Consider the following 23,621-nt stretch of genomic DNA (forward strand, 5'->3'; position numbering starts at 1 on the left):
CATGGGATATTTCAGTAGGTTAATACCCAGTGGATGCACCGGTGTCGTCTTGTCGCAGTGCGGGGATTACTGGGAGGGCGCAATGAGGAAGGACCAGTGCGGAGGTGTTACCCAACTGCTCTTGTACCTACTTGATGTAGCGAAAACAAATCTTCCAAAGCTCTTTGCAAACAGCAATCTTCACAAAGAAGGAAGGGAAATAGTGATCTCTTGGGTTGGCTTTCATAAATCACTTCTAGGATGCGACGCCACCCATCCTTGTTCCCCTGCTGCTCCCTAATTTATCTCTTGTTTGTGTGCTAAAGTGTGATATTAGTTCAGCGAGCAGATCTACAAATGGCCCAACTTCCTCGCTCCCTTGGCATATTAAAGCAGTCAATCACTGCTCCTCCTCCCCAGCCATTATTTTCCCCATGACTGTAACAAGTATTATTCCCCTTCTGTTTCCCTTCACGTACTCCATGGCGTTAGTCCTGTACTGTTCCTTTCTGCCTTGTTTTGACTGTTTAATTACTGCAATACCTGATTAATGCAATCTGTTTAGTGAGTTAGCAGTCTGACTACTCATTCTGGAGCTGGGCGACCTGAAGCCTCACCAGTAACATGCAGCTGGGTGATGTTTACTGCAGGCCAAACTTTTCTTCCTCGCGTGTCTCGTTGGGTGGGGAGGTTTTCCATTTCCTGGGGAGACAGAACCGAAACGGGGTGTTGGGCCCGTCTGGAAAGGCTGGAGAGTCGTTTGAAGTGTCAGAATTTGTTAGCGTGTGTTACAGTTGGTGCGGATCAGCAGCTCTGGAGGCTGTGGCGAGCAGTAACGGTAAGGTCCCACCTTGGTGGTTTCCCTTAAAGGACTGGGTAGCACTGGCTGTGAGGCTGCGCTGGTTTTGAGTGGACTGTTTCTGGAAGCACAAAAAGAGATTTCATTTTAATCTACTAAAATATCTCTTTAAATTTTTGTTTGTTCCTTCTGATAAGACTTAAAACCTTTGAGATGTGACCTTGCGGGGCTGCTGTGGCTGTTTTTATAGTGATATTAGTGCTTCTCAGCTGGAATGACTCTGAGGAGCTCAGCACCTTAGCCCTGTGGCTCCCAGCATGGGACCCGCGCAGGATCCGTTTACCGGCAGCCGAAACGGGACTCCTTGGTTCATCGCTCTGAGACGTCCTTCTCAAAGGCACTGCGCATTGACATGTTCTAATGCTGGAGAGAATTTCTTTAGGTGGTGCTGCCCATGCCTCTGGGAAACCTGGAAGTCAGAAATAGCCATTCTTTGCTCGAAGAAAAATTATCTTTGCATTTGTATTAATGGACTTTGCCTCTGCCTCAACCAGGAGTAAATCTCTCTCATCAGCTCTGTGTAGACACTTTGTCTCCAGCATGGGTCGTTATTGAGCACGTGGGAAGCGTTTGTGGCCCGTGCTTCGATTATCTCTTGATTATCTCTTAATTACGTTGCCAGCGTATTGTCGAGTGGAAGGTGAGTGCTGTGAAGCAGAGAGCCGGGGACGCTGAACCAAGCTGCGTCTCTTGAATCCATCGGAAAAATGCAAGTGCCTTACGGTTCATTTTGCTGTCTGATTGGAGAGAGTGTTTTCCGTTGAGAGCAGGCACCAGTTAGGCTAATGGGATGGATTTCGCTCGGCGGTGGCTCTAATGGAAGGCTTTGTCTGACTCAAAGCAGGGTGATTTAAGAACTTATTAGAGCAGGTAACTGAAATACAGTGTATTGATTATCACCTGTGGCCTGATGTCTGCAAACGTTCCTGGGAGAAGAAAAGCTGCTTTGCCTGTCGACGTTAGCACGCGATGGCCACGCGCCACGGACAAGGCAATGTGTCTGGAGAGTCAAGGAGTTTTTGTGTAAGAAAGCCAGCGCGTGGTGGTTTAACTCGCTGGCCTTTCAGGGAGCGTAAATTCATACGTCGAAACGAAAAGTGCATGGAGCGTCTATGGATAGGGTTGGGATAATAGTTTCTGGGGTAAAAGTAACTGTTTCACTCTTTTGAAGGTGTTTTAAGAACTCTGGAGACCAAATGCATTTATTTCAGTGGTGAGCATTGTGAAGCGGGCTGCTAGCGCGTTACGTTTGCGCTGAGTCAGCCACAGCAGGTTCCTTGGCCACCGTGCATGATTTACATCCTATTATAACTGTAATGCTAAAACGTTGTGGTCACAATACTTTAGCCATAAAATAGCATAGTAGGTAAGTGTAAAAACTGAATTCTTTAAATATTTTCTCTTCTAGTTTAGCGTATGTCCCTCTGTCCACAGGGTGAGTCACGTAGAGCCAGCCTGCGTAGGCAAGGTGGCGGCACAAAACCCAACGGGGAGTTAGGTGGGTGGGCACCAGGTCGCTTTTCTCAGCGATGCGTGCGGTGACACGGTGTCGGCGTCAAGGACGTGGAAAAGGGGAGTAAGCATGGTGGGGTAGGTGTGCCCGTGAACTGGGAGTTGGAGGGCTGGTCGGCAGGACCGCGTCTTCCTGCGCTGGCAGGACTTGAATGGAGAGGAAGGGAGGTTTGGGGTGCGTGTAGAGGTGTGTGCCAAAGGACTACGGGTTGGAGCTAATCCAGGATGCAGTTCATTCTTCTAGTTTAAAAAAAAAAAAATCCATTTTTGCATGAGGACAGGTATGTAATAAGACTCCAATTCACTCTGGCTTCTTTCCGTGTTACAGAGGGGAGCAGCTTCTGTGCGCTTCAGCTGGGGATCTCTGCTTTGCTCACGTTTTGTTGGGCAGCCTGATACGATGCGGGATGAGACCTTTTCACTGCTTTTCTGCATAGTTTCCATGTGCTACGCTTGCCTTTTTAAAAAAGGGAACATGAAGCATTTCTAAGCCAGTTGGATAACACTGCTTTGTCCAGATACTTGTGTGATCAGAATTTAAATTTACCTTGATATGACTTACAGACAACTTGTAACGACTTCTTTCCTCTTTCATCTCTTTCTCCAGGCAAGCATGGGACCTTGCGGTTGATATTTGCCTTTCCCAATTACCTACGATTATAGAGGAAGGAACTGCCTTTAGGGTAAGTCAGATAGCGTGGTGGAACGGTCTGTGCCCAGTTTAACCCATTGGCTAAACCTCAGTGCAGCGCATCACTTTTGCTTGTTGAATCTTGAATTGCTGCGGTTTACAGGTTTCTGTTTTCGGAAAATTGTAAGTGTCTACTCACCTTATTTAGAGGGATGGATTTAAAATGAAATTTAAGATCTTCACTGTTGTGTGAGATGTCTGATTCAGCCCGCGCCTGCTGGTGAGGAGGGAACTCCTGCCTGTAGAAATGAAGCCTGAGACCTGACTCTTAAAATTTCAGAGCGCTCAGTCCTGACTAACAATGCTGTTACAAGAAAAATCCTACTGTCCCAGCATCATTTTTAAAATGAAAAACTTTAATGCAAAAACTATCTCTTAGTGGAATTATTTGCAAATAATCGTAAAATAGAGGCGTGAGTATGTCCAAAGAGTTTTCTTAAGCACAAAGTCATGAATGTGAGTGAGCCACTGAGGGCTTTTTTCTGATTTAGTTCATCTCGGAGAGCAGAAAAATGACTATGGTTTCTCCTTTCCTAGCTTATGTTCATTTTTATATCAGGTCTCTGACAGCATTGGTGAGTGCTTTTATATTAGTCTCAGACCTCACCTGGGTACTCACTGTGAAGTGAGTTGAAATTCGGCAGATTTTGTGTGTGTTGGGGCTGAGAGGAGGCACAGGCTTGGTAGGGACTAGACAAGAGATCAGCAACCAGGAGTGGTTATTCTCAACCGGCGATTGATTCAGTTTAGGGTGGAAACAATTTATGAGCAGGTTTTGAAGCCTGAGAAATGTAATTTCTTGCGCATTTTGACCAGAACTGGGGTGTATAGAGCTATCGACGTGCAGTCGCAGCTGAACGCCACATTTCTGAGCTGGCCCGGGCGCAAGGCGTAACGGCAGGCTCCAGTCCTCTTCTCAGCAATTCCTTGGGCTTTCATTTAAAATCCAGCGTGACTGACACCGCGTAGGTCTGTGCCCGCTCTGCGGAGAGGGGACGAGTATTCACCTGTTTAACGACTCCTCGCCCACAGGAGGAGGGTGAAACGTGGCCGTTGGTCTGGGAGGGGGTGGAAGGGGCTGATAAACGGCTGGAGCAGGCAGACAGCCGCACGTCTCCGGTGTGTTCCGCGTGTTCCGGACAGCGCTCTGCCCTCACGCCTCCTGCTTTGTGCCCGCCGAGAGCGCTGTGTACCGGAGCAGGTCAGCGCTGCTGGCCAGCCGTAATCCCGGGAGCGGTTGTGGCTGGCACGCGGCAGGGACAGGGCGGCGTGTCGCCGAGGTTAGTCAGCCCCTTTCGTAATCGGGCTGGTGGAGGCGGCTGTCAGCGTATGGGATGTCAAACGCCCGGTGAGTCACAGGATTACCTGCTGCCTTCCACGCACTGGCCGCGTTGGCCGCCGCAAGTTGAGAGTCCAGTCTGGCCCTGAATGAAACAACTGGTAATCCCTTCAGGGCTGTTTTTTCAGCAGCACACAATAAACTGCACGCGCCTGACTTCTGCTTATTCTCCAGGTATTCTTCCCAAGTCAGATCTGCAAAATAAGATATCCTGATGGAGCAGGGCATGCGGGCTCCCAGTGCTTGTACACGGGGAGCAACTGGGCTTCTGGTGGGTTTGGGTGGGTTTACTCTCCCTCTTCCCATCTCTTCCCTGCCCCCTTCCCCCTTGACTTCTGTATCCCTGTACATTTTGAACTGGAACTTGCTGTGTGCATTGGTCAGTCCTCTCCTGCCTGGCTGGTACCACGCACTTGCTGTGCTAGACAGCAAAGGGAACGCTGCTTCAGGCGCCGCGGTGCTGGCGGGGGATGCTGGTGTGCCAAGGGGTGTCCGTGTGCGCACTGCGGAGTGGAGCACTTGGGGAACAAGTGTCGCATTCCCGGCCAGTCACCGTTGGTGTTAGGAGAGGAGAGATGCTCTGCACGCTTGGGCAGGCTCCAGGGGCTGGAAGTGTGCTGCAGTGTCAGGTCTCACCAAGCAAACTTCCATTTCAGCAGCCCGTGCGGTGCATCCCCAGACGATGACATCGTGTTACAGTAAGACTGTAGTTACGGTGTATGTTTTTCGAAGTGTGCGGTGTTTTCTCAACTGGTGTTTACTGTCCCCTAAACCAGATTCGTTCATGTCTCGAGACGATACGAGCTAGTATCATTCATGTTTAGTGGCTGCCATTCAGGCGCATTTGGTGAAACGAGGTATGATTGTGCTGTCTGAAGGACTGAGTACGGCTGAGCGGTGCTAGCTGATGGGAGCTCACCCCCCCCATCCCTTTAGCAGGGCACTGCTGTGAAATCTGTTAAATGCTGTAGCACTCTGCATGGTATTTTTATGCTCATTTACCCGTACTACCAGGATCTCTCTAATTAAATTAATCGGTTCAGTATCTTAAGTACATTTTCTGGGTTTTGTTTGCCTGTATGAAGCCCTTTTACTGCATGCAGGTGTCAGAAGTGATGGAGAGCTAAAGAAAAGGCTTGAATTAAAAAACAGAAATTGGAGGCAGCCTTCTTGCAGCCCAAAGCAGCCCATCTGAACAGCCACCTGTGTCTGGGAGAGGCTGATGGCAGCCAGGGAAGTCCCATACGTGGATGGACATGGTTTTTGTTGTTGTTGGGCTGTATCCACTGTGGACGTGGCAGAGGCAGCACTGTGTGCTGCTACAGGAGTTAAACCAGTCTGCAGAGCGGATAAATCCACCGCTGCTCTATATGCTTCTCACATGGAAAAGATTCACCAGGTTTCCCTGAGACTTTTTGTGATATCTTTTCTTGTTCTCTGCTCTTCCCTTCTCCTTTTTTCAAATGCTTACATTAGAGAACGCTAGCGCATGTAAAGGGAATTGTATCTGGTTAGTCTTTGAAAAATTTAGATACATTAAAAAAACCCCAAACAAACATTTGCCAATTAAAAAGAACTGGTTTTGGAAACAAACTGTGTGAGTTCATAGGTGCCAAAACTAGTTGGTTTACTACTTTTTTTTCTTTAACCAAACTTGCTTTCCTGTTCTTGCTCCAACAGCACAGTCCCTTCTTTGCGGAGCAGCTGACAGCTTTCCAGGTGTGGCTGACCATGGGCGTGGAGAACCGCAACCCCCCGGAGCAGCTCCCCATCGTCCTGCAGGTGAGGGTCGGCGCAGGGGCTCGGCGCCGCTGGCACGGTGTTTGTGCAGCCCCTCCCTGCCCGGGTGCTGCGCTGGCAACCAGATGGCGTTCGGGCGCATAAATTGCGTGGGCTCCTGCAGGACTAATTAGAGCCAATTGCATGTTTACTAGACCTGTGCAGATGAAGACAAAGTGCTTTTCTTCCCCCACACCTTCGCTCTTCGTTGGGCAAACCTTTCCACTACAGTCCGTTTGTGGCTTCAACAGCGTCAGGCTCTGCTGCCTCCTCTTTTGCTCTGAAGTAGCAAGACTTCCTCACAGAGCAGCACATCTTTGTTGTTTGCTCCCGTAGCATCTCCTCTTGTACACCCAGTTCCGTCAGGCAGAGGCTTTATCTTCCCTCTGTTTTCAGCAAGTGGAAGTTACTGCACTGTGAATAGTTTGGAAATGCTTCTTTATCGTCTGGTACAGCCTGGACAGTGTTCCCTTTAATGTGAGGCTGAAATTCTGCAGCAAGAACATAGAAACGAGTCTCTGAAGACCATGCCTGGAAGGAATGTAGAGTTCTGGTAGGCATTTGCTCAGACTAGACCGAGCTCGTATGTGTAAAGGAGTAGTGGATCTAGGAGAAACATAACACTTCGTTTCAAATGATGTTTTATGGCAGGGCAGATTTTACAGTTGTCATCTGCTCTGGCCAGGAGTTTGTATCGACAGAAATGTAAACCCTGGCCAAGGTTGCTGTGGTCTCTTTTCTACCAGGCAGCAAAAGTCTTTCTGTTTAAAGGAATACAATTCCAGGCACTTGTACAGGGTTTGTGGTTTCTTTCACTAAATGTGAATGCCTTCCCTGTCAGCCACCAGCTTGTTTTGTGACTGACAGCACCATCAGTCTCTGTAAGACCAAATCTTAATTTCCCTGAGCCTCCCAAGCCTTGGGAGATCAGTTGGATGAAGAGATGTCTGGTTTATCCCTGTCCCTGCGATGGGAGAAGGCAGGCTTCTACTCCAGCACCAACTTTGCTGCTTTCCAGTGAATTATTTGGCACCAGAGGGCTCTGCAGGCAGCTTAACCTTGCAGTGGAATTGAGAGGTCACCTGGCAAAGGAGCCTGCTTTCCTTCCTGGAGCAAAAATGAGCTAGGACAATGTAATAAGTCTTATAATTAAAATGTTAATTGTATATTGGATTAAGATTGCTTGTTAATAGGTTTGAGATACTTTTGGTTCAGAGGCTAGCTGAGTAAGAGATGGAAGGAAGTGCATTTTAGACCCTTTTGAGCATCTTTTTGCTCAGAGTGCTTAAACTACACTGCTGTAGCCTAACGAAGCTTGATTCTGTTTTCCCATTTTAAAGCAGCCTGATCTGGTTGAAGATGTCCCTGCTCCATGCAGTGGGGTTGGACTAGATGACCTTTAAAGGCCCCTTCCACCATAAATCATTCCATGGTTTTGTGTGCCAGGAGCGTGATGCCAGCCATGCGAAGCTTGGATTTGTCAAGGACAGGGAGACAGACCATTTACAAAGGACTTTTGTTGACTTCAGGAAGTTGCTTTCCATTTTGAATTCTTGCTGTGCATGGGGCAGATTGGACTCAGGTGGCTTCCTGGTGCGGAGGAGAGAGAAGTCATCAAAGAGAAACTAGCATACGCGCAGCCCGAACGAGCCTGAGCAGCAGATGCTCGATCCTTGTGGAGGCAGCTCCTGCCATGCAAGCTCCAGCGCGCAGCGACGAGAGCAGCGCTTGCTCCACAGAAAGCCCTGGGGAGACCGCTGCTGCAGCCACCTTCTTCCATCTGGCATCTGTTAGGAGATTCCTGCTAAAACATGGACTGTTACTTCTAAGTTATCCTCTAGTGTCCTGATCGATCTCTAACGTGTGTATGTGGACATAGTTGGCTTCCCTGCCTCCTGTTCAGGAGTAACGATGGACAGTGGCAGGGAGGATGTGATGCAGTGCTGTGTGCACGTAGTGGCACAGCGTAGCAACTTCATAATTTCACTAAAAGTTCATAAATTGTGCCTATGTCCCCATATCTGCATCCAAATCTCTAGAATGTGTGTCAGTTCTGGCTTCGGGTTGATGTGTAAATCAGCTTGGGAAGCGGGAGTATAAAAACCTGACAGAGACGGATGGCTTTTTTTTGTTTGTGGAAATAATGAAACGGAGCTTTTAAAATAAGACACAATTTGATTTGGTTCAAGGTCCTCGTGGGATGCTAGCAGTGTAGAGATGTGGTTTTGTATCTCACCTAGAAATCTCTTTCAATTACATCCTTTTTTTTTGCCCAGCTACAGCAGAGTTTGTGGATTTACTTGTTTTTTCCTGAAGGTCAGATAATAACAGGGCTGTCAAATCGGTATGGCTCCTGTGTCTGCATAAGTGCCCTGCGCCTAGCGTGTCCCAGCCTGTTGGTTTGGCTGCCCAGCCTCCACCGTGCCCTGGTTTCTGTCACCGCTTTAATCTCACACAGCTGCCCCTGTTCCTCCTGTGCTGGGCCTCTAAAGCGCACTGGTAATCGTGCCAGGTTCTGGAGTAAGTTTGTGGAATAGGCTGGTGCCAACTAGGGCAGGATGAACAAAATCCTTTCTCTTGTGACCTGTCCTGGGATCTGAGCTCCGACACTCAGAGGTGAAACGCGCTCTCCCTTGGAACCATCGTTTGCTACTGGACTTTCTCTGCACAGCTTCAGGATCTGGTTTCAGCCGTCCGTAGTATGAGACATGAGCCAAGTAATTTAGTTATTCTTCAATATTGAACATGAAAAATAATTTAATTTGAATATGCAGTGTGGAAAAACACTGAGAAGGGGATGGAATTGGGGAGCTAAATCAATGAGTCGCTTTCCCCGAGACCCATGCTGAGAGATGTTACTCAATTTAAACTGAGGATTAAACGCCGCATTCCAATATCTTACATCTGGTAAGGAGATTAAGAACTGAAAGTCTGACTGTTAATATTTCACACCAGGGTAGGTATAAGCCAGTAAACTACCACCTCATTATCGTTGTCAGACTCCGTTTTAATGAGATTTTTATTAATGACTAATGTGACCTTTTGCTTCCCTCTTAAGTCTCTTACATCGATTTGCCAAGGAAAGCAAAGCTGCTTTTTCTGCTTCTGAGCCGTTTTGAGGAGCGGGAGGCCGGGCCTTTTCCTCCCTTTGAATTCTCCTGCAGACGCAGTCGTGTTCCTGCCTGACTGAGGGGAGATGTGCTACCATGAGAGTGTTTGGGATCCGTGGGGGCTGCTTCCCTCTAGCAGGGCTGTGCTGCATAGGACCCGCTGCGCCTGAGAGAAAAATAGCAGAGAACCAGGGGAGCCGTGACGTGGAGATGGGGATAACTGCATTTCGAGGAAAATGTTGGCGTGTGTCTGCAGAAACCTCCTGGAGGAGAGCGTTTCCAGGAGGGGCAGGAACCTACGGGCGACACTGTTCCGTGGGGTGAAAGCTGTCAGCGGTCAGGGTTTGTCTGCCAGCTGTTTCATTCAGTTTGTTCAAAGTCACATAACGACCCTGAGGTCCCCTCACGTTTGCTCTGCAGTCGCAAGGGTTTTGTTCTCCTTGGCAATAACCGTGATCCCTCTCCTCTGCAGGTGCTGCTGAGCCAGGTGCACCGGCTGCGCGCTCTTGACTTGCTGGGAAGATTTCTGGACCTGGGCCCCTGGGCAGTCAGCTTGGTGCGTGGGTGCTGCGTGTCGTCTTGTACGAGTCTAGTTTGTCTCAGTGCGGGCGAGTAATGCACATGGCGGTTTAGGGAAGGAAGATACGGAAGATATTGCACAGATTTGACGAATGACCAGTGTTTCATGTGTTCGTGTGTGAAATGGTGCAAGCATCCCTAAAAGAAAAGGGGTTTGTATTAATTGAGCAGACTGAATAGCTGTTTGTTTGCCTTACAACAAGAGGAGTTCCTTGGGAATAGTTCAGTATAAAATATTGTAAGGGGCAAAACAGGAGGAAATAGCTGGGACAAACAAGGAGGTTTATAATGTAAAATGAATAACAAAAAGTAGCACATATGTTTGTCGTCTGTTCTCTCAGCTTACTGGCTGCGTCTTTCTTCTCTTCCTTTATCTGTTTGGTCTCTGGATTTTATAAGCTCCTCTGAGGAGGCAGCAGCTGCCTTCTGCGTTTTGGAAAGCGGCTAGCACAGCGAGGATAATAATGAGAATTAAACAGAGGAGCAGTTTAAAACACTCTTGTAAATGGAGCTATTTGTTGATGAAAGTGATGAAGAGGAACCACCAGCTGGTTGTGGAATAGCTCCTTGATGGGAGTTTCAGTGGCTTTCTTTACCTTCCTCCTCCACCTCAGCCAAGACTCCCTTCTGCGTGCCTTGGCAGATGGCTTGGCCCTCCGTGGTGGGAAGAAGGTAGGAAGGGGTTTTTAACACCTCTGCATTATAAACTTGTATGTGGATCAAAACAGAGCTGCAGGGCAGCCGCAGTGGCTGTTCTGTGCTTTATGAACCTCGCTGGCCTCTCACTCGGGGACGACCAACTGCTGCTGGGTGCCTGGGTGGTAACGCCCCGGCATCCCAGCGCTGAGTGCCTCCCGCGCCCGCCGTTTCCCTGGCGTTGTGCTTTGGGAAGGGTGTCGGCAGGCACAGTGGGGTTCTCAGAGGTTCCACGTGCCGCGTGTCCTCCTGGGAGAATGGTCTCTAATCCCATGGAAAAGGCCTGGTAAAAGTCTGTGTCAGGCAAGAGGCCTATTTAATTTCCAGGGGGAAGCCTGTAATTATGGAGCTTTTGCAGCGTGTTTACTTGTGAGAGCAAATGGTCCCATCTGAAGAAAGCGCAGCGTGTCGTGAAGCATAAAATAGCACAGGCTGTAACGAGCGGCAGATAGCGCTAGATTAACTCGCAGTCTCTGCGGACCAACAAGTCTGGAAGTATCTGGTGACATCCAAGATTGAAATGAGCAACAGACAAATACACAGGGATCCCCTCTTTACTGGAAATGGATGAAATTGTTTTTTACCGAATTTCTCATCTATGTTGTTAAATACACTGCACCCTCACAGGGCGCGCAGTCCCGCCCCTGCACGGTGCAGCCTCCACAGCGAAGCTGGGCTCTTCCTCAGGGTTTGCTCTTCTCTGGCTCCACAGGCCCTGTCTGTTGGCATCTTCCCGTATGTGCTGAAGCTGCTTCAAAGTTCAGCCCGTGAGCTGAGACCACTTCTTGTCTTCATCTGGGCCAAAATCCTGGCAGTGGACAGCGTGAGTACTTTGGAACTTGGCTGTTTCTTTGGCTTTTCAGCAGTGTGCCTTTTTGTTTCCCCCAGTTTGCTTTACTCAGCTGCTTTGGAATTGCGGCTTTCTCCTGAGGTACTGCAAAAAGAGGCTGTGCTGCCTGGAGACCAGCGTGTTAGTCTTATTAATTTATTCCACTCGTATAAAAGCTGGCTTCTGGAGCTTTGTGAATGGGAAGCCCCATAAAGATGCTGACAAGCGCCCACCTCTTCATTCCTGCGCGGGTCGAATGCGGGTTTGCTCTGTGTTAGTGCTGCAACGCCACGTTAACGTCTCACGGTTCCGGTTCCCCTTTGGTTCTGGGCTGGAGGTGCTCTGGGTGAAAGCCATCGGATCTCACTGATTGCATCTTTATTGGGGAGAATATTGCTTTGCTTGCTGAAGGACCTTGAAGTGCGCTGCTATCTTCTGTCACGTGTTCCCGTGTGAGGGTCTGCGTGCACACCCATCCTCTCCCTCAGTGTGTTCACTTTAGGTTGTTCCCAAAGTTGTTTTGTTCAAGACCGTTCCTGTCAGTTGTCAAAACAGGCTGTGGGTGGTCTGCAGGTACAAAATTTTTGTAGAAATAAAGCAAAAGAAAATGTTGGTGACTTAGAAGTCCTGCTCAAGTCTAACACGTGCACTGAGGTGTGGAAGGTGGCGAGCACTGGAGTATCTACCCCCACAGAAGAGAGGGCGTTCCTAGCATGGGCCCGTGATTCTCATCATCTCTACAATATTTTGGCACCTTTAGGGATAAGGATAAAAAACTGTGCCCTTATTTTTAAAGATTGCCTTAACTAGAGCTCTAGCTTGTGGGATTTACAATAAATAATTAAGCAGGTAAGTAATTGCAGATAAATTTGTACAGCCATACGTATGACTCTGTGGTTTGTGGGTGCAATTAGCTGAGCAATGTGAAATTATGGGGAGCGGTGCGCACAGTTAATTGCGGACACAATTATAAGCTGATATGAAATTGTCTGAACTGCTTGTAGAAGTTGGATCTTGCCTGTTTGGGGGTTTATTTTTGTCATCTCTCTTCCATTTCGGTATGGAGAATAATATTGGATGAGTTGGAATTTTTCCCCACCGTTGATCTAGCATTGTCGGGTTCAGTTTTATAAATATATTTTCATTAACATCCTAAGAGGATTTTGGAAAGCAAAGAAAATGAAAACTGTTCATCTTGAAGCTACTCTTGAAAAGCTTATTTTTGATGCATGCCTCTCCACGGCTGACGCTTCCGCCTCAGGTGTGTTCCAGAGCAGGCTCCTGTATAATTCACACGGAGTGTCGTGCCGCCCTTCTCTCTCTGGGGGTAAAGCCACTCTGAGGGGCTCCGTCCCCTCACCCTCTCCTGCCACCATCGGAGCAGAGCTGCACAGCGGTGGTTCCGGGTTGCCGGCTGCGGGTACCGGGCAGGGGTAGGCTGCTGCAGGAGCAGAGCTGTGCTGCCACTGGAGCTGGCTGCCTCCCCCAGCTATAATCAGGAGTTGAAGCAAGACCAAAAAAACCTGCACGCTAAACAGCACTGCAAGTGTGAATGCCGCTGAAGTGGGACAGTGAAGAAGAGATCTTGCCACTCTGAAGAACTGGCTGAAAATGATAGAGAACAAGCATTTCTCATACTTTTAAAAGCAATTGTGTGACATGAATAGTATGCTCACTTTCCAGATGTGTCCTCTGTTAACAAGGTTGTGCCTGCCATTTCTCATCTTATGGTGAATACAAATATACAGGCTACATGTTCCCCAAGGACAATTTGGAAAGGTTCCCCCCCAGGGATGAAGGGTGACTGACCGTCGGGTCGCCCAGGACAGCCCCGGGCTGTGGGTGCGGCTGTGTTCCTGGAGCGAGTGAGATTTTCAGGGAGAAGTCACCCAGCACATAGGTTGTATTCAGGAGAAGACCTGTGCTCCGGTCCCTCCCCAGCACGAGGAGCTTTGCGTTTGCTGTAAGTTCTGAACTCGCACGCCGAGCCTGCAGCCCGTCTGGCCATGCTGTGTTATTATGCACAAGTGTCGCTGCGTGTTCCCTGAGGAGGAGGTGTCGCTGGCGCTGGTTTGCACGTGGATCACAGCACAGACCCGGGGAGGGTTTGTGCTGCCGTTGGAGAAGCTGCCTCCCTCCCCGCAGCCTCCAGTGTCTGGGTCACAGCGGCAGCACAGTAAACGCAGTGTGAGGATGGGCAGCCCTGTCTGTCTGCCTGCATTACGGTGAGGAGATTGTTTTGGGTTTCTGTAAGGAACGGGCAGTGTTCACACTGAGACCGAAGAGGGAGGGGAAAAAGGAAGCCTGGTTGTTGTGCAGCGTTGCACAGAAGCCAGGAATGCCTCTCGTAGCTGCAGCCTGGCATCGCTCCGTCCCCTCTGCTCTTTGGTCTGCCACAGACAGCATCTCTACTCCCTTCAGCAATGAAATATTCTCTTGCATCTCTCTCTTGCCATCCCCTCTCCTTCCAGCAATTAGTTCCATCCTTCACCTTCTACACCTGATAAAAAATACAGGATGCTGTCTCTGGCATGAAGCATACGATAGAGCCGCGGTCGCGGGGGAACGTGTTGCCAAGTCAGTGTTTCCTCCCTCTCCTAGTGTGTATTCTTTTGGTTTGACCCTAATGTGTCAGCCTGAAGCCTGAATTGGTACGTTAGCAAAACCATGGTGCACACCGCGTACGTCACGGCTGATGCTGCCCCAGGAACACCGGCACGCCTCTCCTTGCGGGGTTTTAAGGACAGGGGCGTTGCTCTGCGCTTTTTGGTGGTGTGTGGTAGGAGATCACGTTGCTGCCTGCTGCTGCTGTACCGATTCAATGCACGTTAGCGCTTGACCAAATAATACGGTGATTGGTCTCGTTTGTGTAGATCAGTTGAAATCTTCTTGTCAAAATCTAGTCCTGCCTCGGCAGGGGATTGGGCAGAATGTAAAGAATTAATAATTCCTCCTCCACCCCCGCCCTTACAGACAGACTGGTAATCGCGGGGTGAGGTGGGTCGCTGCGGGGGAGACACGTGCTAGGAGAATCGCGTGAGGCAGCCTTCAGGAGTGGTCCTGCCCGTGAAGATGGTGCTTTAACATTCACAAAGCATCCTCGCATCCTGGCTGCCAGCCTGAGCTGGAAATCCGCTACAGCGGTACGGAAAGAGCCAGGGAGGACTGTGCTGTCAAACTGCACCTTCCACAATCGTGGGGAGGGGGCTGCTACCTTTCTTAAAGAGAGGTCACACACCAGCCTCGCCCAAAACCCTCCCTGGGTAAGAGCGGGTGGACGGCTGGGGGGAGGAGGACGGACCCTGAGCGCACCTGCAGCATCTGGGCAGCCGAGGTAGAAGGTAGTGAGCAGCAATTGTCAGCAAACCTGATCCATGTTAAACTAATTACCTTGACGTAGGATTGGAAATCAAGTGGAGAATTAGACCAGGGTCTTTTAGATGATCTAATCTTACATCATTTTTGTTCTGATAAATGTCAAAAAAAAAGAAAAAAAAATTAGTGACATTCCTCCTTGGTTTTGCCTTTAGCGTCTCTCAAATACTGGTGAAGGTTTCACGTGGGACAGGGAGGTGGCAGTACCTCTCCTCAGCAGGAGGTCGCATTTCGGTCACTGCTCCTGTGGCGCTGGAGGGTGGCAGAGGCTGGCAGCGGGACCCTTGCCTTAGACACCGCTCTGCCCTGCCGACTCGCCTCGGCGGGGCTGCTTGGTTGTGGCCCCCGTGGCAGGCTTGGGCTTTCTTTTGCTTCCAAATGAAAACAATGTTTGAGAAAAATTAAGACATAAAATATTCATACATCACCAGAGGAAAAATATTAATGTTATTGTACTCATTGTGTTTTAATTTGTCTCTGTCTCACTTTTCAGTCGTGCCAAGCTGACCTCGTGAAGGACAATGGTCACAAGTACTTCCTTTCAGTTTTGGCGGATCCTTATATGCCAGTAAGGACAAGTCGTCTTTATTCAGACTCCTCTGGGATTTGCTCAGCTTGTCCTAGCTTGCCTGTTGCTGTTGTGCTGCGGCTGATGCTAACGCGGGGCTGTCTCCCGCCTGCACCTCCAGTGATGCCCAGTGCTCTGCTGGAGAGGCGTTGCTGGGCGGTGGGTCAGGGACCAGGGGTGTTTACAAGGCTCCTGCCAGGTCGCCTGCCGGAGACAGCCAAACCGAACCAGAGCCTGCCAGCTTACCTGAGGTTACATAAGCGCAGATTGCTCAGCGGTGCCGACGGGAGCTGGCGGCTGCTGGGGGCTGGGTGCAGAGGCAGCATAATTGCGCTGCAACTTTCGTAATTCCCTCTGCAAAAGCTTTTTGGCGTTTTCCGTAATGGGTATTTGTGTGCCTCCCCCAGAGCGGTACAGGGGGTGGCTGGGGGGATCGGCCCGGCCTCTGATGACGCGGGCTGATCAAGTGGCTCAGATGTAACTAGGGACAGGACTGCACGACGAGAATTCTGGCTTGCTCTCCCCTCTCTTTCAATGTGATACAAACTGCCCTTAGAATAATGTCTTTTAGAAAGCGTGCAATGCAGTTGTCCCTGACCTGTTTCCTAGATAACAATTAGTTGTATGTTGTTTTAAGGCTGAACACAGGACCATGACGGCTTTTATCCTGGCTGTGATCGTTAACAACTACAACACTGGACAGGTGAGCGCCAGCATCCTCCTGCCTCTCACTTGCTCCCACCCCTTCTCTGTGCTTTGCCTTCACTTTGATAAAAGTGACCTGGCTTGTGTTAAAGCACAACCCTGAACTGGAAAACTGAAGCAGAAGATTGCTTTACCTTATTTTTGTGTGGATTAAAAGAAAAATGGACCTGGAGGCGTGACAGACGCGTTATGTGCCTGGCAGCTGGGGGTGGAGGTTGAGGACACGAGTCCCTCCGCAGCTGCCCCTGCAGGCAGCACGCTGCTGTGCCAGTGGAGACATAGTGCCTGGTTCCTGTCAGGTGGAAACTTAATGGCTGTGATAATGTTCTTGGGAAGGGTGTGTGGAATGGACCATAAACCCTGGGGCTCTGACAGGTGCGAGGAATATTTCCAGTGAGGAAAAAACAGGCTTTATGTGTTACAGGAAATATTTCTAATGCTCAGCCGTTTCACTGGCTATAACAGTGTGCAGTTGACCTTCTCTTCATGCTGCTTCCAAATGGTGTTTTGTAACAAAATCAGTATATAACTAGTGAATAATTATTTAATCTTGATTTCCTGTCTATTTCAGAAATAATCTTCTTTTTGGATGATGAAGTAGGAAGCTGTCATCCAAAATAAATGGCGTTGATTTGTGTTTTAGGAAGCTTGCCTTCAAGGAAACCTGATTGCTATTTGCCTGGAGCAGTTAAATGATCCGCATCCTCTTCTGCGTCAGTGGGTGGCCATTTGTTTGGGACGTATCTGGCAGAACTTTGACTCAGCCAGGTGGTGTGGTGTGAGAGACAGCGCTCATGAAAAGCTCTACAGCCTCCTCTCGGATCCAATCCCAGAGGTAAGAATCCAACTTTTAAAATAAATGCCAGTTGAATTGTCAGAATTCTGGCAGAGGGCTACAGAAATCCTTACCAAACCAGGGCCTTTGAGGCCTTTGTGTCTGGTTCAAAGAGAGATCTTGTTTCTTCGAGGTGGTGCAAATCATCCCAGCCCTGCAAGAGAAGTAACCAGATAAACGCAGGGGGGGAGTTCATACAGCCCGAAAGCCAGATCTTGGTGCCAGAGTTAGGGAACGCCATGGGTTTTGCTTACTTGCATATCAGAAGCTTGTTAAAAATGTGGCTCCAAAATACACTGTGTCGCAAAAAAACCCTCTAGTCGTCTTGGCCAGGTGTGGAAACTGTTCTCCCGGTACGTGTGAAAATACGTCTTTAATTGGATGTGGTTTACCTTAGCGACAAACTCTCCAAGAGACAGCAGTTCTTCTGCAGAGCCTGGCTGATTGACAGAGCCTGTCAGACCCCTGCGAAATCACATCGCGTGTGGGGGAAGTAAGCCTGGAGATAAACACCACTGCCAACGTGCAGTGATTAAAGATTAGAGTCCCCTTTGCATTCAGTCTTTCTGTCCTGCATCCTCCGCCTCCTTTCTCCGGCCCTATCTTCCCCCCTTTTTTGGGCCGTGTTTGGGGGAAGGCCGGGCTGGCTGTCCTCACGGCGTCCCGCGCCTCTCTTGGAGACGCTGGAGCGAGCGCATCCTGCAGTTGCTGATTGCACCCTGTCCCCACCATTTGCGGTCTCTGCTGGGGCAAGCTGTAGGATTTCCAGACCATCTCATCCCTCTGGTCTTTGTGTGACCTGGCAAAGCTTACCCTGATCTGAGCTGCTGGCTTTTCTCCTTTTCTGTTTTCCATTATCTTCTGCCGCTCTGTGAGCCCTATCTGAAGGCTGTGGTTCAGCACTTACCATTATCTCTTCAGATTCGCATCGCAGCAGTGACTCCCTGTGTAACTTATTCCTGTTAATTAATATTCTGGGCAATGTCAACTGGAAAAATCACCCATGGGAAGGTCACTGACTGTTCTGGGAAATTAAATATACTCCTGTATCTGTGAATACCTAAAACTCAGAGCTTTGCTGATTCTGTTCTGGTTTTTACTCTCCACGGGCTCCCGTTTAGCCCTCACTGTTTACCTGACGCAGTAGTCCAGGTTTCCAGAGATGCCAGTTGTGGGGATAAAAAAAATCCCACTGGCAACCTTTGGACTGGAAACAAGTGGAAAATCATAGTGAACGTTTGTGCCTCACAGGTTCGCTGTGCTGCGGTCTTTGCACTGGGAACGTTTGTGGGCAACTCAGCTGAACGGACCGATCACTCCACCACCATCGATCACAACGTGGCCATGATGCTGGCCCAGCTCATCAACGACGGGAGCCCCATGGTCAGGAAGGTACGGAAGGGCTGGCTGTACGGATTCATGCTGGTTAGCTGTACTGCAGAGCTCATCAGCATTGTTTAATAGACCTTCCCAAGCATTTGACTCATTTGCAAGGGTCTGTTTCATCGTGAAGTGTTTTCACTTCGGTTCCTGCTGAGAAGCACCGCGCACGCGTGGCGACACCAGTGGAAACAGCAGCGTCAGCCTGCCGCTGTGGCTGAGGGCTGGGCCCCGCGCCTTACGCTGCGTGCAGGGTGCTCATGTGCCGCAGTGTTCTGGGATGCTGCGTTACCCGCTCGCCCTTTTCCATGCACGTATCACATCATTTCACTTACTCTGCGATACAGGGAGCCCACTGACGGGGATAACAGAAGTGACGTGTAGTGTGTCGTCGTGCCCGGGTGCTGACAAGATTGTTATTCAGATCAAAGTGTTTCTGCTGTTTTACGGTGGACCTCTGGTTTAGCTCCTGGATTCCACTGAGCAAATGTCTGAAATAGGAGTAACGATCTCAGGGTTTTGTGGGAATTTCTGTATCCTATTTTTTAATTTAAAGAGAATGTGAAGACAGGCATAAGGAAGGACAGTAATTACACGGAAGTCTTTTTCAGTGCATAAAACACTGAGAACTCTTGCTGGGCTACTCTTCTGCTAATGCTCTGCTGCTGCTGACTGTTTTGATTGCAATATTTTACATTACAGGATCTCAGGTTTTAAGTGAAATAGTAGTGTGTTGCTAGAAATGTGGAGTGTGTCGCAGTCCTAGGGGAGGAAGAGGAGAGGCAGTAAGAGCGCTGCGGTGAGAACATGAGAACTCCATTCAGGAAAAAGATCTTGCTGCTTTTAGAAACCACAAGGATGGATGACGGGCTGTTTCAAAGTAATGCACCAGGTTTTGGAGAATTACAATTTCTGATGTGCCACTGCACATCAGTAGTACGTTAAATAGCTTCTGACATTCTGGGTTGTTCTTGATTGGGTGTACTTTGGTGTCCCAGTGCTTGTGTTACCTGGAACATCAGCACCCTGACAGTTGTCACCAGCATTGTGAGGATTATTTTCTGTCGTCTCATTCCAGCATTTAATGAGTTTAAATCAGGAGAGAACCGCATGGCACACTGTGTGCTCTGTGAGATCCATAGACCTCTCTTTTAGAGATCAGTCCCCTGCGCAGAGTGGCGAGCAAAGCCAGCTCTGCACCTCTCCTGTTTGCTGCTTCCAAGTGCTTGCAGGCGGCACCTCACCGAGGGTCCGAACTTCACCTTCTCTGCCCTCCCCAACCCAGTGATCTTGGCTCTCAGGTCGCAGCCCTGTGAACGAACGGGCTGATGCTCCCTTGCAGGCAGGGGCACCATCCTCACGCTGACGCTGCAGGTCGGTGTGAGGCTGTGCGGCTCAGCACAGGATTCGGACACCAGGGCTCTCTGTGGAAGAGCTGAGCCATCTCCCCGGGGGGCTCTTGTCAGATTCTGTTTCCTTAGCTCAGAGCAGAGGTAGGACAGGCTGTCGGACGAGAGCACCGCTCCGTGCACGCGTGTGCAGCACAGGGAGAGGGTCAGGCGGTGCCACGGAGAGCTGAGGACACCGAGCCTCGGCACAGCTCACTGCTGCTCTGCAGGAAACACGCACTTCATGGGCGAGGCTGCCGCGTGCCGGAGCAGAGGGAGCTGGGTGCGAGTCACCGGTTCGGTGCTTTCGGTGACACTATGCGAGTCTGACAGTACTGGGCAGAATCAGAGAGCAGTGGGAGCCTGTTCAGGTATAAAAGACTTGTGAGGAATTAGATTGGAAACAGAGCGCTCTGGCTTTCCTCAGTTCATTCCTGTGAAGTGAAGGGAAAATTATTCTGGATGGCCACCAGTAATACTGCTCTGTGTTTCCCTTCCATTGTTTCTGGCCTCATAACCATGAAATACCGCTTTCTTCTGCTCTTTCCGTAGGAGCTGGTAGTGGCTTTAAGTCACCTGGTAGTCCAGTATGAGAGCAATTTCTGCACTGTTGCCTTGCAGTTCATGGAAGAGGAGAAAAATTACCCTCTCCCTTCTCCAGCTGCCACAGGTAGGTGTTCCGTGTTTGTGTAGGCAGGAAATGTATGGCACCTGGGAACTATTATTTAAGGAGTTTGCCCAACACAGTGAAGTTCTTGCTGGTGGTGATTTATTGAACGGCACTGTTGCTGCAAAGCTGAGTGACACGGTGGGTGTCTCATATCTGTTCAGCACGGTAATATATCGTGCCAGAGAAGTGCATCCTCCGCCGAGTCTCAGCTCAAACACAGCTATAGCTCACCAGCAAGCTGTAGAGACCCAACACCCTGACAAGTTCAGAGGGATTCCCTTCAGATCAAGGCTGAAATGTATTTGTTACATAGGCTTATGAGACTTTCTTTTCTCCTCAAATTACACCTGAAACTTCAGTGTCACGCTGACCCAGTGAGCAGCCTCGCCGCAGAACAGTGAGCCAGCCACGCTCTTTGCTGCCGTGAAGCACCAGACAAGAGGCAGTGAGGACCTCTGTGCTCTGTGCCTCTGGGCCGATCCCTTTTGTTGTGTCTGATGCTTTGTGAGGAATGAAAAGCCCTGGTGAAATTGTTGCTAACCTCTATCTTCTTTAGATGTTAAGTATTGGAAGTCTTGAAGGGATAGTGGGGCCGTTTTAACAGAAACTTGAAGACAAGTAGTATGTGCTGTCTCTGCAACGAGTGGTTTAATTTCCCCATTGTTTGAGTAACTAAATCATGTTGGAAAATAAGCTTCTCCGCATTTGTCCTTTTTGCTGCAGGGAATAAACATTACATGCAGTTTGTATAGTGCTTTTCTGTATCCAAAAGAATCCTGCAGTATTTTTAAGTGGGATGCACTGGAAGCATTGGCCCCACCCCTGTAATGCAGCCAGCTCTGCAGTGAAATAAGCTGTTCTGAGCTGTGGTAGTGGGTACATATTCAGGAGTGGAGAGAGAAAGTCTGGGAAATCATAAGTATCCAGGTCGTGGGTGAAATATGAGTTGAAACCAGGCCTGAAATCTGGTCAGGAAACCAGGATTTTCATTACTCTTTATAGTGAGAACATTTGCTGGATTTTTAATGTGCAGAAGCAGACAGAAGCCTGCAGATCCTGCCTGCTAAATGGCTCTGCTGCAGCAGCGTGTCCTAGCACCATGCCTGGGCAGCGGCCAGACACCGGAGAGAAGAGGCATCGTGCCTCTCTGGGTATCTGCAGGCACTGGCAAGGCTCAGCTCACCTGCTTTTATTGGATGGAATAAAATGACAGCCTGGATGCGGAGACACCTGGTCCTTGCTGGTTATGTGCGCAGAAGATTCGTTGTCATACCTCGTTCTGGTTTAGCCTGAAGCCAGTCACTAAATTCTGCTCATGTTGGCAGTATTTTAGTTATATATTTGCTGGGAAATAACCAAAAGGCTGTGATCGCTTTGGTTCCATCTATAATTGCTGAATTTTGCATCCACAGAGGGTGGGAGTTTGACCCCAGTGCGAGACGGTCCGTGTACACCGAGGCTGCGGTCCGTCAGCTCTTACGGGAACATCCGAGCGGTTACCACAGCGAGGAACCTGAACAAGTCCTTGCAGAACCTCAGCCTGAACGAGGAATGTAAGAGAGATTTCCCAGTTCCTTGATTTTTCTTTACCCCTCTCTTGCAAGCTAGGAAATACTGTGCGCAAGACAACATGAGCTGAAACCAACACTTTAGCCTAGGTTATCCACTGCCAGCTCCACGGATGCTTACTCTGCGTTTGAACATTCGGTGTTTAAAAGCGAATGCTGTAGCTTTGCCTACGCCTTACCTGAATGTTGTACGACTTAGAAAAGGACTGTTATGCCTGGGTGAAAATTGTTCTCTTGCCAGCTCTTGTTTCAACATCTGCCCTCTTTTCCTTTGGCAGCTGGCAGCTCTGTTGCGTTTTCTCCTGGGAATCTCAGCACCAGCAGCAGCGCCAGCAGCACCTTGGGCAGCCCTGAGAACGAGGAGTACATCCTGTCGTTTGAGACTATTGACAAGATGCGACGAGTCAGCTCTTACTCTTCTCTGAATTCACTAATAGGTGAGTAGAGACTCTCCTGCCCTTCTGGTGTTGCCTTTTTTCATGTGCTTGCACTAACTTTGGAGGAGAGTTTGGATCTTAGCTCCTGCTAGATCTTACTCCAACAAAATTTCTTGTTAACAGTAGAATTGTTACTCTTGTGTTTGGTTAGGCTACGTGCAGAGCAGAGTTCCTCCTGCTCTGATGGAGGGACTGGAAATGAGAGCTGTTGGCTCCAGCTGTACGCTTCACTACAAATTTGAGCACAAAACAGTGGTGTATACAGGAATTGCATATCCATTGCAGTTCCCCTGGCTAGAGAAGGAAAGCAAGGACGCCCCGTCCCGTGGAGAGCAGCTGGGCACACTGGCACTAACTGCTTCCTCTGGTTATTTTTCACATGGGCTCTATTTCTATACAGCGCAGCCACTTTTTTGTGTTACTCCTCCGAGGAAGCCTTACCCAGCTGATTTTCTATACGGGTTTGTGTGTACAATGTTAAAATAGGACTTAGAAAAGAAGAAATCCCAGGCTGTGTCTTAAAAGCAAAAAGACTGAGTATTTGAAAGAAATCTGCTTTTCTGCAAAAAGTTCCATGGCTGATCCCACTGCCTCCAATCCCCTCTCCATTATTTCCTCCTGGATAAGCAGCTTTAGCATCCCTAACAGCGCTGAACTTTTTACGCCGCTCAGCAGTGCCGTTCTCTCCCGGCGTCTGGCTGGGTAGCGTACAGGGCTCTGCAGAGCAGCGTGCTCTAGCACAGAGGGGAAGGAAATGCCACTCGTGTTTACGCAGCGCATGGCTGATCTGCAGTAATGGATTATTTGCATTTCTTTTATAGAACAAAACTGGAATATTTATATTAAGCTACTTCAACTCAGCTGTTTTTCAAGTCACTTTCTCAGTTGTGTCTGGTTGCTGCAATAGCATTGCTTTGCGCTCGCTGTAGTTTTTCGGTCAATCTGAAGCGGTTAGGGATCACGCGGAGGGACCTGGCTTCCCGCGTGGCTCCTTCGGCAGCGTGCGGCACAGCAGCGCTGGGGGAGGTCTGCGTAGTTTCTTTGTAATCACTAACGTGCCCTTATTTTTCTAGTTTTCAAAAACCAGTGAAAACAGGGTGGTGTAACTCAGGAGTCCACCTGGGTGGTAGATTTACCTCAACTGAAGAAAGGTTCTACTCTACTCTGTATTTGCTGGAAGAAGTAACAGTGACTTGGCTCTCCTGAGTTGAAAGATTCTGGGGTTGTAACTCCTGAGCCCATGAGCACCTGTGGCAGTTTAAAATCATGTGTTTGTTAGAAACTTGATCAATTAATTTGCTTTTGATTGTAGGCAATTAAAT

At 49.1% G+C, this 23,621-nt stretch overlaps 1 protein-coding gene across 2 annotated transcripts in view; it reads left to right on the forward strand.

Moving 5' to 3' along the window:
- RPTOR (regulatory associated protein of MTOR complex 1) overlaps positions 1-23,621 on the forward strand; it is a 141,203-nt gene that overhangs the window by 71,738 nt on the left and 45,844 nt on the right. For both annotated transcript variants that reach the window (XM_086762678.1, XM_086762679.1), the window contains exons 10-20: positions 2,958-3,033; positions 6,061-6,162; positions 9,742-9,825; positions 11,257-11,367; positions 15,242-15,316; positions 15,954-16,019; positions 16,665-16,856; positions 18,108-18,248; positions 20,177-20,294; positions 21,707-21,847; positions 22,141-22,299. In XM_086762678.1, the coding sequence (XP_086618804.1) occupies positions 2,958-3,033; positions 6,061-6,162; positions 9,742-9,825; positions 11,257-11,367; positions 15,242-15,316; positions 15,954-16,019; positions 16,665-16,856; positions 18,108-18,248; positions 20,177-20,294; positions 21,707-21,847; positions 22,141-22,299 (1,265 nt within the window). The remainder of the gene's footprint in view (positions 1-2,957; positions 3,034-6,060; positions 6,163-9,741; positions 9,826-11,256; positions 11,368-15,241; positions 15,317-15,953; positions 16,020-16,664; positions 16,857-18,107; positions 18,249-20,176; positions 20,295-21,706; positions 21,848-22,140; positions 22,300-23,621) is intronic.

This window comes from Chlamydotis macqueenii, chromosome 18 (assembly GCF_036417535.1).
Source record: "Chlamydotis macqueenii isolate bChlMac1 chromosome 18, bChlMac1.mat, whole genome shotgun sequence".
Lineage (NCBI taxonomy): Eukaryota > Metazoa > Chordata > Aves > Otidiformes > Otididae > Chlamydotis > Chlamydotis macqueenii.